We start from the raw sequence: 14,763 nt of genomic DNA, 5'->3' as shown, positions 1-14,763 counted from the left end.
TTAATAGAAAAGTTTTGTTAAATATAACACATTCATGAAATATTCAATTAATTTTATGAAAAAAAACTTCAGTAAGTCCTGCTATAATTTGGAAGTAATATCTTTTATTGGGAATTTGTTTTTAAAAAGAAAGATCTACATAAAAAATAAACCTTGAATAAATGTGTTTATTGAAGTTATACAGAGTATATTATTCATTTGGTTTCGATACCCCCAATTAAAAGTGATTTATTTTCTATACATAATGTTGGTAGGATTTTTATTATTTACAATTACTAAAATAAACTGCAAAATTTTGCCTGAAACTGAAATACAATATAAGGTGGCTCCTCCCAAAGTAACCATTTTCCTTTCAGTTTAGACTATATTCACCTGGCTCACTTCCGCTTATGAATGTTTCTGTCTGTGGTGCCTAGAAATTGAGATATTATGCTTTTTATTGAAGAAGAATTAATACCCCTAAAAGCCTTTAGAACAACCTGGTCACTAGTACCTGGTCACCAGTCACTAGGTCACTTTGCCCTTAGTCACCAGTCAGTAATTTAGACAGTAGTCAATTAACGTTTGTGAAAGTAGTAAATGAGCAGTTCAGGCAAGGCAGCATGCATTAATGTACGTTCCAATTTTGGTGCCTAATTTATTGCCGAAAATTTGACTTTGGTTTTCCCTGAAAACTGGAAACTCAAATTATCTACAGAGCATTTAATAGCAGCATTTGAAAAGAACAGGACACTTGTTTATTTTGATTATTTGGAGGATGATTATAAACTGATATTCAAGTTTAATTCTAAGGCAGCACTTCCTAATTCCTGGAACCTGTGGATATGTTACCATATATGGCAAAGAAGTAAAGTCACAGATGAAATTAAGATCGTGGACCTTAACAGAGGGAGATTATCCTGGATTATTTAGGTAGGCCCAATGTAGTCACAAGGGTCCTTAAAAGTGAAAGAGAAATGAGAGGTCAGAGTATGCTATGTAAGAAGGACTTAACTCTCCCTTCTGACTCTGAAGTTGGAGGATGGAGCCACAAACCAAGAAATGCTGGTGGGCTCTAGAGACTGGAAAAGGCAGGAAAGCAGATTCTCTCTTAGAGGCTCTGGAAAGAAAGGAATGCAGCCCTGCTGACTCCCTGGTTTAAGCCAGTGAGACCTGTGTCAGACATCTGAACTACAAAGCTGTAAGATAGCAGATTTGTGTAGTTTTAAGTCACAAAATTTGTGGTAATTTGTTACAGCATTAAGAGAAAACTAATACAGCATGCATACAGATTATTCCACAGACCATTAGGCAGAAGCCTTTCGTTTAGACTGGAAATTCATAGGCTAAGCATGGCAGAAGGGAAGGAGGACCAAGGAGTTATAAATCTAAGTTTTTTTTTTTTTTTTTTAAGTATGTTCACTGTGCTAGTTACAGGGGTTACAAAAATTGGAAAGAAAATATAATCCCCATGCTCACAGAGTTTATAGTCTAGTTTGCAATCTAACTTCATATACCTTCAGTTGAACTCCTGAACTTCTCTTTCAAATCTGCTCTTTCCATGAGATCTCCATCTCAATAAATAGCAACTCCATGCTTTCAATTTCTTAGGCAAAATTCATTGATGTTATCCTTCTCATAAGCGATATGTTCAAGTCACCAGTGAATCTTATTGGGTCTACTTAACAAAACATAGCCAGAATCCAATCACTTTTCCCATCTCACTTTCACCTCCCTGATCTAAGCACTCTCATCTCTCCCATGGATTTTTAAATGTCTCTCAACTGGATTTCCTGCTTCAGCCTTTTCCTTGTTGCAGTCTTTTCTCAACACAGTAGCCATATTGATCCTTAAATTGTGGGGACAGATGGAGTAAAGTAACTTCTCAGCTCAAAGTCATCCAGTACCTCTCCACCTCATTCAGAGTGAAAGCCAAGGTCCTAATACATGACCTAGACCCCTTGGTGGCATATTATATAGTTGTTTCCAATTATATCCTTCCCAGCCATTACCTCCTGTACCTGTAAGAGGATCATACATTCCCACCTACTGCCAATCAGGCAGAGAATCCCTCCCCCATTATCAGGATTGACTTACTTGCTTGGGCCAATAGAATGTCAGCAGGAGACACAATATGTCAGTACCAAGGAGAAAGTTAGGAAGCATTATGTAGTTCCGTTAGCTCTCCTGCTTTTTTCTCTGCTGTGAAAGTGGTACGTGTGAAATAGGGCCTGCTTCTTCAGCCTGGGTCCCGGAATAAGAGGACTTGCAGCAGCTCATCCACACCACAGTGCATAGCATGAGAAGAAATACATGTTTGTTATTGTATGTCACTGAGATGTAGGGGTCATTTGTTACTGCAGCAAAGCTGACTAATATATCCCTATCACCTTTCTGACCAGCTTTGCCGTAGTCTTTCCCTGACTCTGCTCCAGCCATCATGACCTTCTTGCTGTTTTCTTAAATATGCCAGGCATGATCCTGCCCCAGAACCTTTAGACATACTGTTCCCTCCACCTGAAAATACTCTTCCTCTCCCAGATATCTGTGTTTCTTGCTTTCTCCTTTCTCAGGTCTTTGTTCCAATGTCCAATTCCTTTTCTTACCTTATTTTCCTCCTTAGTAGTTCTCACCACTTAAAATACTAATTATATTTTCCTCCTTTATTTGTTCATCTTTCTTCCCCTAGATTGTAAGCTTACACAAGGGGTTTTGCCTATTTTGTTCACTGCTGTATCCCTAACACCTAGGATAGCATCTGGTGCAGCACAGTCACTCAATGCGTATATGTGGAATAAATAGTGGTGGTGGTGATCGTGTGTGCGTAGGGTGAGGCTACGTGGTGTTAAGAGTTTTTCACCATGTTGACCAGGCTGATCTCAAACTCCTGACCTTGTGATCCACCCACCTCGGCCTCCCAACATGCTGGGATTACAGCTGTGAGCACACCACAGCGCTCCAGACTGGGCGACAGAGTAGGCTGTCTTGGGGGAGAAAAGAAAGAAAGTTTTTCCAGTATTTTACATCAAACTAAAACGCAGCTGGGATAGCATATGGAGAAGGAGTACATTGATACGGAATCTTCTGAAAAAAGGAATAGATGAAAGATTTGAAATATGCTAAGACTGGGAAGTGATATGGAGGACATTTGACAGCCTAAAGAGTTGAGTCAGATCTATTCATTGCAGAATATCTTAAAATAGAAATTGTCAGAATCATAAAATATTGATTAGATAATAAAATCCTGCTTTTAGTTGGGCGCAGTGGCTCATGCCTGTAATCCCAGCACTTTGGGAGGCCGAGGCTGGTGGATCACCAGGTCAGGAGTTNAAACGCAGCTGGGATAGCATATGGAGAAGGAGTACATTGATACGGAATCTTCTGAAAAAAGGAATAGATGAAAGATTTGAAATATGCTAAGACTGGGAAGTGATATGGAGGACATTTGACAGCCTAAAGAGTTGAGTCAGATCTATTCATTGCAGAATATCTTAAAAATAGAAATTGTCAGAATCATAAAATATTGATTAGATAATAAAATCCTGCTTTTTAGTTGGGCGCAGTGGCTCATGCCTGTAATCCCAGCACTTTGGGAGGCCGAGGCTGGTGGATCACCAGGTCAGGAGTTCGAGAGCAGCCTGGCCAATATGGTGAAACCCCATCTCTACTAAAAATACAAAAATTAGCCGGGCATGCTGGCACACGCCTTTAGTCCCAGCTACTTGGGAGGCTGAGGCAGGAGAATTGCTTGAACCCAGGAAGCGGAGGTTGCAGTGAGCTGAGTCTGCGCCACTGCACTCCAGCCTGGGCGACAGAGTGAGACTCTGTCTCAAAAAAAAAAAAAAAAAAAAAAAAAATCCTGCCTTCCTGGGTAAAGACAATGATTTAAAATAGTTTCATTTGCAATGAAGCACAGCAGTTATCACTGAAATCCAAGGGATCATCTAGTACAGAGGGTAAGAATGTGGCTGTTAGAGCCAGGCTGCTTGGGGTCACAGCCTGACACCAGTGCCCACTGAGCTCTGTGTCCCTTCAGGAGAGTCACCTGAACCTCTTGGGGCCCCGTTTTCTCATTATAAAATGGAGATGAAGGTAATAGTAATAATAAAATGTGGTTATCTAGTATTCAGTAGTACAGTAGGAAATAATTCATTGCATATTTCAAAATTGCTAGAAGAATTGTAATGTTCCCAACACAAAGATAAATGTTTCAGGTGATGGATAATCCCAGTTGCTGATTTGACCATTATACATTGTATACATGTATCAAAATATCATATGTACAACGATTATATGTCAATAAAAATGTTTTAATGTGTTTAAGATTAAATTAAAAATACATGTAAAGTACTTGGAACTGTGCTTGGCACATAGTAAGCACTTCACAAATGTGAGCTATTATTTTTATTATTTAAAAAATACATAAGAGAAAATCTAAAGGGAAGATGTTTACACATAAACACAGACACACTCACATCCACACTTTGGACAAGATTTTGTGATCGAGTGTGTAGGAATAAAATAAAACTTTGATATTTTGACCATGGGCTATGAAATAATAGTCTGTGTTGATTTGTTAAAGTGACGCAAACCAGTCAGAGATGGTTGAGTTGACTGACGACACCTTATTTCATTAAGTCTTCACAGTCACCTTGTGGGGTAGATTTTATTATTATCCCCATTAAATAGATGAATAAACTGAGACTTAGAGAAGGTAAGTAATTTGCCCATGGTCACTCAGCTGGAAAAAGTAGAGCCTGTTTAAAAACTCTGCTGACCAGGCTCCTGCAGTCACACTCCTAACCATTTAAACAGAACAGGACAAGCGTGAGCATGGCGGAGATGACAAGGATTTGATGTCATGGTGGTGACCTTGGCCAGTGTTGTATCCTGTCAAAATTGATGAGCAGTTCCATGGAAAACTTTTGGAGGCATTCTCTCTGATAGCCCAAATAAGGCCTTAGTGGTTATGTGTTCACATCCTAAGACAAAAGTATGATCTCAATTACGTTAATTTAAAAATTATATATGCATATGCATGTTGTGGGCCTATCACTCCCAGTGGCCTATCTTGTCTTTGTAGCTGGACTACCTGTTGGGAAGCCCAGCAAAAGGTAGCACAGAGCAGCTACCTGGGATGGGAATTTCAGTGAGATGTAGGGAAGCCAAGTCCTCTGTTGTGCTTCCACGGCAGGACCTGTGGCTGAGACTTTGTTCTGGCAGGTCACCACAGTGTGCTTCAGCTGAATGGCTCCACCAGAACAGTAAGATCTCATCAGTAAGATTGTTGTTGCAATAAACCTTTGTCACAGATCACCCGTTCTAGGAAGATACAGGTTGATTTAGCCCAGGGTAAAACTTAGAAAACATATTCTTATGTTTATTAAATGATAATGTTTAGTATTTGAAATTGTAAGTTGTGTGCAAACTGTAATAATTTACTAATAATATCATCTCTTTATGCAGCCCAAGCCAGAACCATGGCTCCAAAACAAAAGAAAAAGTCATCACGTCGCAAAAAAAGCCCAAAACCAATATTAGCTGGTAGGATTATTTCTTCATTGAATGGGATTTTTTTGTGGAGTATTTGTATATATATTAGAAGCAAAATGATTATGGTTTTACATATCAAATTAAATAAAATATTCCTGTGTCATAAAGTCAAATGAATGAGGAATAAGATATATGGAGATTCATTCTTATGGATTAGTCTTTTGACTAATTTCATTATGATACCAATTAAATGCTATATAATGAATGCTGTAGTAAACATATCACTAAGAGATAACAGTGTGAAAGACAATTATTCAGATTTTCTCTAATTATTCACAAGATAGTTTAACTCTTCATTGTATGTTTGCACTTATATTTTGTGTTTTGAGGTTTGGTAAAGATTATAATAAACTGGCCGGGCACAGTGGTTCATGCCTGTAATCCCAGCACTTTGGGAGGCCAAGGCGGGTGGATCATGAGGTCAGGAGTTTGAGACCAACCTGACCAACATGGTGACACCCTGTCTCTACTAAAAAAACAAAAATTAGCCGGGCGTGGTGGCGCACACCCGTAATCCCAGCTACTCAGGAGGCTGAGGCAGGAGAATCACTTGAACCCCAGAGGTGGAGGTTGCAGTGAGCCGAGATCGTGCCACTGCACTTCAGCCTGGGTGACAGAGCGAGAGTCCATCTCAAAAGAAAAAGAAAAAAAGACTATAATAAACTGAGATGTATTTGATTCAAAAATGTAAATTTGACTTATTTTTATTATATTCTAGCTAGTGAAGACATGGAACCAGTAAATATGGAGAGCATGGGTAAGTGGAAACATAATTTACAACTTACGTCCTCAGTTTTATAATATTTTAATTATGCAGTAAGCAAGCAGGAATACTGCAAACTGAAGTGATCAATCAAAATGTACATGGGCTAAAATGATACCACTCTAATTAAAATATAAAATGAAAAATTTTTTAAAGAAAAAATAAGAGTAGAGAATTTCAAACTAAGAAACAAACTTGGACCAAGCAGTTCATTAAAAATTCATTATATGATTATTGAAAGGCCTTTTATAACTATAAGTTGTAAAGTCTGCAACTTAAGACTTTTATCAGATAAGTATTTTTTCAAACGTTTGCTCATAGGTAGTTATCTGTACTTCACGCTAAGATGCCACTATTTCAAGGAAAGAGGCTGGTTTTTAAGCAAATAACTAGAACTTAGACAACTAACCTAATGTTGTTCCTACATGTAAAGGCTAAGTAATCTTATTATAACAAAACTTATTTTGGTGGGATGGAGGGGGAACCTCTCTCTTCGAGTTGACTTAGATGACACACTTCACTTTTAGAAACAGAAAGGAGACAATGAGGGGGACAAGGAGGAAGACTTAAAAGCTCTGTAGTCCACTGTAAAGATTTTGTCTTTTAATCATATGGGATGAGGAAATATTGGTAATATTTAATCAAAGAGTGACTCCATCTGACATGTTTTTAAAGGTTCAGGTCATCCTGGCTACTGTGAAGTAAACTGCAGGAGCAAGGACTGAAGCAGAGAGACTAGTTAGGAAGTTTTTCCAACAATCCAGGAAAAGATGGTGATGACCTGGGTCAGGGCGGTAGAGAGGGGCAGAGGTGTGGAGTGTGGAGGTGGGGAAAAAGTGGGAAAATGTCAGCTAATGTCAGTGGCTCTGTTATCAGCACCCAGCACAGTGCCTGCGGCAGAACATGCTGCCCGATAAATATTTATTGAGTTAGTGAAACATGGGAGTCGTCTTTAATTTCTTTCTCTCTCTCCCTCCACACCCCCCTACCCCTTCCAAACCACCCCAACTTCTGTGAATTCCACCTCTTTTAAAATATATCTCAAACCCATCTGCTTCGCATTATCTTCGCATCTGCAACCTTAGTCAAACCTCCCCGCACTCCTCCCATCGATTAGTTCCCGAGGTTTCTAATTGGTATCACTGCTTCCACTCAGTCTCCTTCAGTCCACTGGGCACACAGCAGCCTGACCATGCTTAAACTCGTGTTTCTTGCTTAAACTCCCCCATGGTCTTTGCCATTGGGCACACCTTACAGTGGTCCTGACTCCTGTGCTCAAGTGGTCCTGACCTTGCTTCCTCCTCCTCTTTGCCAACCTACAGCCCATCAGCCTTGCTTAGCACAGAAGGTTCCAAATTTATTCCAGCCTCAGGGCCATTGCTTTTGCTGCCCCTGATGCCTAGCTAGATCTTCCCTTTATGCAACTTCCTCTTTCTTATCGTTGAGATCTAGACCACTATCTCACTTCCTGAAGAGATGTTCCTTGACCTCTGTGTCACCTATTACCTTGTTTAATTGCTTTCATAGCACTTAAAATTCTGAAGTTAAAGTACAGTCAATTCTTGTTCACAGAATCTATACAGTCCCTTTGAATACTGAATTAGCCAATACTGAACTATTACTCCTAGGGGAAACACAAGGTTAGGTTCCTGTGAGCCTCTGGTCACATTTTCATTAACTAGTCAATATATAACCTTGTTTTATGTGTATTTCTGTTTAAATACTCCTTATGTAATGTATACTGTTGATCCCTAACACTGAACTCATGGCCAAATCATGGCAAACAGCACTATAACTCATTATTGAATAAATGAATGAGTGAATGAGTTGTGTTGTCTCTTGTTCCTGTCTAAATAGACCACCACAGCTACCCTTCTTAGTTCCGTCTCTCAGCCTGTTTTCTCCCAAATAGCACTTATTACAATTTGTATTTGTTTATTTTTGTTTTTTATTTTTTCCTCTTCTTTTTTCTTAGAGATGGGTTCTCATTATGTTGCCCAGACTGTCTTGAACTCCTGGGCTCAAGGGATCCTCTTGACTTGGCCTCCCAAAGTGCTGGGATTACAGGTGTGAGCTACCATGCCCAGCCCACGATTTGTATCTATGAGTGTACTTTATTATTTAATATCTGTCTCTCTGTCTAGATTGGATACCCTGGCAGTAGCACCATGCTTTTCACATAGTGGGTGCTCAGTAAATATTTCTTGACTAAATGCATTGACTGGTAAGAAAATCTGTGAACCTGATAAAGGGGCATGGTTTGAGATGTATTCATTGAAAGTAAATGAACTGAAAATTAGGAATATGTTTGCTTAAGGGAAAGCAAAAACTAACCTCAGACCTTTATGGTGAGACAAGTGTAGGTTTTGAGTTAGCTTCCCCTTCTCCTCAAGCCTGTCTCTACTCCCAGACTCCCCTCAGGTAGCAACAGGACCCCTCTGACTTCCTTACGGTGGGGCCCTGACCTTGCCAACTGTTACTCAGGGCTGATGGCTGTCATGCTCCAAGAAACTGAGATCCCTTTTTCTAAGAAGGAACCAAGGTATCAATAGGCTAATTAAAAAACTGTCAGTCTTAAGGGCCTAACAGGGCAATGCCCAGAGGTTTCAGGAGAATAAATATAATTTTTACACATAGCTAATATTTGTAGAGCAATGACTTTGTGCCAGGCCCACTCTTCTCATTGCCTTAGCTCTATAAAGTAAGCATTATCATGGCCATTACAGACATGAAGGTGCTCTGTGACTCCCAAATGTTAAATAATGTGTCCAAATTATAATATGACTTAGTGGTATACGAGTTGCCTATTGCTACTGTAACAATTTACCACAAACTTAGTGGCTTAAACAATATAAATTTATTATTTAACAGTTCTGGAAATCAAGAGTCCGAATAAATGACTGGGCTAATGTCAAGGTGTCAGCAGGGCTGATTATCTCTGGAGGCCCTGAGGGGTGAATATGTTTCCTTGCCTTTTTCAGCTTCTAGAGGCCACTGTATTTATTGACTCCTGGCCCCTTCCTTCCACTTCAAAGCCAGCAGCATAGCATCTTTGAATCATTCTCTATAACATCTGTTTTCCTTGTCACATCTCCTTCCTTGACTTTGATCCTCCTGTCGCCCTCTTATAAGGCCCCCCTGGGATTACACTGGGCCAATCTCAAAGGCCCAATCATCTCCCTACCTCAAAATCCTTAACCTTCAACATCTGGGATAAATGTTTAAAAAAATGAAAATAAATAAATAAAAGAACATAAAACAAAACAACACAAAGTAAAGATCCTTAACATAATTATATCTACAAGTCCCTTTTCTTATGTAAGGTAACAATACAGAAGTGTATTAGTCTGTTCTCATGCTTCTAATAAAGACATACCTGGGACTGGGTAATTTATTTGAAAAAAGAGGTTTAATTGACTCACAGTTCTACATGGCTGGGGAGGCTTCACAATCATCACGGAAGGTGAATGAGGAGCAAAGTCACATCTTACATGGCAGCAGGCAAGAGAGCATGTATAGGAAAACTTCCCTTTATAAAACCATCAGGTCTTGTGAGACTTATTCACTATCATGAGAACAGCACAGGAAAGACCTGCCCCCATGATTCAATTACCTCCCACTGGGCCCCTCCTACTGCACATGGGAATTATTCAAGATGAGATTTGGGTGGGGACACGCAAAACCATATTAACAAGTTTCAGGAATTAGACACGAACATATTAGGGGGACATTATTGTGTTTGCCACAAGTGGTTAATAGCACAGGCTTTGAAATTAGACAGACCTGGTTTAAGTCATAAACTTATGACTTAAAGTCATTTAGTGACTGTATGGCCACAGATGACTTCACCTCCCTGAGCCTCTGCTTCTTCATCTGAAAAGCAAGATGGACTATCTACCTCATAAGATTGATGTGGAAATTAAATTAGTAGTACATGCACATTTCCTAACATAGGGCTGTCACAAAGTAGGTTCATATTAACTCTTTTTACTATAAAAAGATACTATAAAGACAGATAAATAGATTAATCCATGAGAATAGAGTCCAAAAATAGACCACATGTTCATGGTCAATTGATTTTCATCAAAGATCCAAAGGTAATTCAGTGGAGAAGGGATAGTCTTTCCAACAAATGATGCTAGAACAGTTAGATAGTTATAAGTGAGAAAGTGAACTAAATCCATACATCACACCATATACAAAAATTAACTCAAAATGAATCATAGACCTAAAAGTAAAACCAAATATTCTAAAACTTCTAGAAGAAAACATAGGAGAAAATCTTTGTGACCTTGGAGTTGGCAAAGATTTCCCAGATATGACACCCACAGCCAAAATCCCAAGAAATCTTAAAGCTTTCTTAAGATTTTCTTTTTTAAAATCTTAAAGATTTTTTTCTTTTATGGAATACTTGCCAGCAATGGAATGATCCATTGCTACATTCAACAATATGAATGAATCTCAAAATAATTATGCTAAGTGAAAGAAGATAAACAAAAAGAGTACATTTATAAATATTCCAGAAAAAAGCAAACTAATCTACAGTGACAAGAAAACAGCTTAGTGGTTACTTGGGGTTACTTGGGGATGAAGGAGGTGTATTGGAAGGCAGGGGCAGGAGGAAACATTTGGGTCTTATGGGTATGTTATTTATCTTGACAGTGGTAATGGCTTCATGGGGTATGTGCAGATATTTATCAAATTGTACATATTGTATGCAGTTTATCATTTGTCAATTATAACTCAGCAAAGCTGTTTTTAAAAATAGATAGCAACCAAGATGTTTAAAAAAAAAAATGTACAGTTGAAATGTATGAGGGTTATTTTAAATAACACTTGTTATGTAGGACAATATATGTGTAACCTATGATTTATATTGCATAGTCTTCTATTGTGTGCACACAATAAGATTCTGAGGCATGAATTGTGTAGAACTTGAGTCTGCCTTTGGTTCCTGCTAGGTGAATAGCTGCCATTCACTGGATCCTATGGAACGTCATCTCTGTTCCCTCCGTGTCTATGTGTGGAGAAGCAGGACCTTCTCCATGGCTCTTTTGTGTCCACTCATTAGAGAGAAAGCATAGCATAGTAGAGTTCAGGGACCTTGGTTTTGATCCCAGTACCACCACTTTCAACTCCCCAGAGGCTGACCTCGGCCATGTTATTGAACTCTGTGGCCCTCAGTTTTCTTGGCTAAAAAAATGGAGACAATTATAGTAACCACCTCTGAATGTTGTTGTGAAGACTAAATGAGTTAATAATACACATAAAGTGCTTAAAACTGTCCCTGGCAGCAGTAGGTGCACCATAGAAGTGCCCTCGCAGACATTGTCCTTGTGATTGGCACTCCTGGCCTCAGTCAGCTTCAGAAGGCCCTGAAGGGGCCTTCTCTGCACCAACACTTGTCTCACACTCCTTGGAGCAACCAGCCTCCCACTCTTCTCAAGGCTCCAGTGAGCCCATCTCATTGCTGATCACAGTAGCCTCATTGCTGTAGCCTGTGGTGCTGTGCCTCAGTGTGTGCCTCAAAGCCTACCCAAGCAGTTGTTTTATAGTATTTGGCTGGTGACCCTGTGGGGTGGCCAGAAGCATCAGGCCTTGCCCTGGTTTGGTTCTCATGGTGATGGGGTGTGATGGTATTGGACTATAGAAGTTTTGTGTGATCTGTTGGCTGCCAGTTATCTGCAGTTATCACTGATTGCCAACTTGAACCAGAAATAGCCCACTAGTTTTACTGACTCCTAGATAAAGGAATGTTAGATCCTATAGTAGAGTTGCCTTGAAAAAGTCCAATTAGTGTGAAAGGATCATTTTGTGTGTGTGTGAAATATATCAAGCCAGGAGAATTTGAAGTGTGTGTTTAGTAGGGGCAGATAACATAGAAAACAATCTTTGGTGCTGTCTTTCCAGTGTCGTGGATGGTAGAAAGCTTTCTGGTCTTCCTGAATGCCTCTGTTTATGAGGGACAGCTGCCTTCTTTTCTACACTAGCACAGTGTGAGTCTCACAGTCCCACCTTGTGGTTTTCTCAGGCAGAACTATAGAACTTTTGTTACACATTCGATACACAAATGCAGTCTGTTTGCAGAGGAGCACTTGATTTGAATCAAGTCAACAGTTACTTACTGAGCATCTCATAGGTGCCAGGTGTTATGGTTAGTCTTTTGAGGGAGATAAAAGTGTATAATTTGCCCTTCATTCATGAACAACTTGAATTCCCAATGTCAGGCCAACTGACTGCAGTTAGAAATATACTTTCACATATAATCAGTGTTATGCATAGTTATTTAAAACCTCCAAATTACCTGAATTATTGTACCATAGAGCCCCTGGGGTGGGGGAAAATATTTCTATTTGAAAATAAGCTCAAAATTCCAACATGAGAGGCCACAGACACTTTCCCCCTTGCTGGCACATCTGTTGAGCAGTTGGAGGGAGGATGGCCTGACATCCAGGGGCGTGGGTGCTGGAGGAGATGGGAGTGGATCCTGGGAGCTGGAGAGAGAGTCCTGGGGGCAGATGCAGAGCTGAGACTGTGTGGCTGATGATAGTGATACGAAAGATAAGAAAATAGGAAGAAAGCTTGAGAAAGGGGAGGGCAGCAGGCAAAATGCTCCTTTGTCCTCTAGTGTCCACCCTCCTGGGGCATGCTGCTGCTGAGGACTGGCCTGGGGTGCGAAGAAGGCATGGGAAGACCAGGGATGGAAGCCTCTTGAACCTCTCCTCTCTCTTCTTCTGAGAGCAATACTGGGACTGGCAGCCAGATGGGAGTAAAGGGATTCCCTGCCCACTTTCCTGTGTCCAAGGGTTTGTTAATACAACCAAGAAGTCACTATTTGAAAAATGTGAGGAATTGAGTAATAGTAAGTTTGACTGTGAAAAGGAGAAGCCCTAAAGAGAGATCCCTATATAGGCTCAAGGCTCAAGGGAAAATTTCTCTTCTCTTCTCTTCTCTTTTCTTCTCTTCTCTTTCTTTTCTATGGAGTCTCGCTCTATCCCCCAGGCTGGAGTGCGGTGGTGTGATCTCGGCTCACTGCAACCTCCACCTCCCAGGTTCACGCCATTCTCCTGCCTCAGCCTCCCGAGTAGCTGGGACTACAGGCACATGCCACCATGCCTGGCTAATTTTTTGTATTTTTAGTAGAGATGGGGTTTCACTGTATTAGCCAAGATGGTCTCGATCTCCTGACCTCGTGATCCGCCTGCCTTGATCAGCCCTAAGGGAAGGTTTCTTTAAAATGAGAGACCATTGAGCAAATCTGCATGCTGGGGGAAAGTGGCATGGAAGTAAGAAAAGCTGAAAGGAAAGGAATAGTTTATGGGGCCCTGGCGGCTGAGGAGGGCAGGTCCTCTGAATGCATAAGGGCAGAAAGGTGGTGCTCGTTTTAATTAGCAGGTGGGCAGGGCTGCAGGACCCGGCAGGATTCAGTGCTATTCAGACCCTGTTTTCTCTGTGAAATAGAAAGCCAGTCACCTGGTAAGAGAGAGCAGCAGGGGAGAGGGTGAGGTTGGGGTGTTTTAGGAAAGCAATACAGGCTGAAAGCCTAAACAAGTGGTCATACCTTCCAACCAATAATTTCACTTTTTAAATCTATCCCAAGAAAATAATTTGAAATGCAATAAAATTTAAAACTACATATTTGTAGGATTATTTACAATAATTGGAAACAAGCAAGAAAAGAAATTAGAATGCTTACCAACACGAGAATGTTTTAAAATTATGCTATAGAATTCAATTCATCTAAAATAATGTTTTAGACAGATTACTTAATATTATTGTAAAATACTTGTGACATAATGGTAAATATTAAAAGCAGTATTTAGAAGTTCATATGAGGTATATATGGAGTGACTAGAAGAAAATAACACAAAATATATATATATATATGCTTTTTTATTATACTTTAAGTTCTAGGGTACATGTGTACAACGTGCAGGTTTGTTACATATGTATACTTGTGCCATATTGGTGTGCTGCACCCATCAACTCATCAGCACCTATCAACTCATCATTTACATCAGGTATAACTCCCAATGCCATCCCTCCCCCCTACCCCCTCCCCATAATAGGCCCCGGTGTGTGATGTTCCCCTTCCAGAGTCCAAGTGATCTCATTGTTCAATTCCCACCTATGAGTGAGAACATGCGGTGTTTGGTTTTCTGTTCTGGCAATAGTTTGCTGAGAATGATGGTTTCCAGCTGCATCTATGTCCCTACAAAGGACACGAACTCATCCTTTTTTATGGCTGCACAGTGTTCCATGGTGTATATGTGCCACATTTTCTTCATCCAGTCTGTCACTGATGAACATTTGGGTTGATTCCAAGTCTTTGCTATTGTGAATAGTGCCACAATAAACATACGTGTGCATGTGTCTTTATAGCAGCATGATTTATAATCCTTTGGATATATACCCAGTAATGGGATGGCTGGGTCAAATGGTATTTCTAGTTCTAGATCCTTGAGGAA

At 40.1% G+C, this 14,763-nt stretch overlaps 1 protein-coding gene across 1 annotated transcript in view; it reads left to right on the top strand.

The window, feature by feature from the left end:
* DNAI3 (dynein axonemal intermediate chain 3) overlaps positions 1-14,763 on the top strand; it is a 76,285-nt gene that overhangs the window by 7,762 nt on the left and 53,760 nt on the right. Inside the window, exons 2-3 of the mRNA XM_017851286.1 lie at positions 5,446-5,523; positions 6,251-6,289. Of these exons, the coding sequence (XP_017706775.1) occupies positions 5,460-5,523; positions 6,251-6,289 (103 nt within the window). The 5' untranslated portion in view covers positions 5,446-5,459. The remainder of the gene's footprint in view (positions 1-5,445; positions 5,524-6,250; positions 6,290-14,763) is intronic.

This window comes from Rhinopithecus bieti, unplaced genomic scaffold, assembly GCF_001698545.2.
Source record: "Rhinopithecus bieti isolate Rb0 unplaced genomic scaffold, ASM169854v2 scaffold_1467, whole genome shotgun sequence".
NCBI lineage: Eukaryota > Metazoa > Chordata > Mammalia > Primates > Cercopithecidae > Rhinopithecus > Rhinopithecus bieti.
Note: the sequence above shows the minus strand (reverse complement) of the source record. Positions and strands in the feature narration are given on the sequence as shown.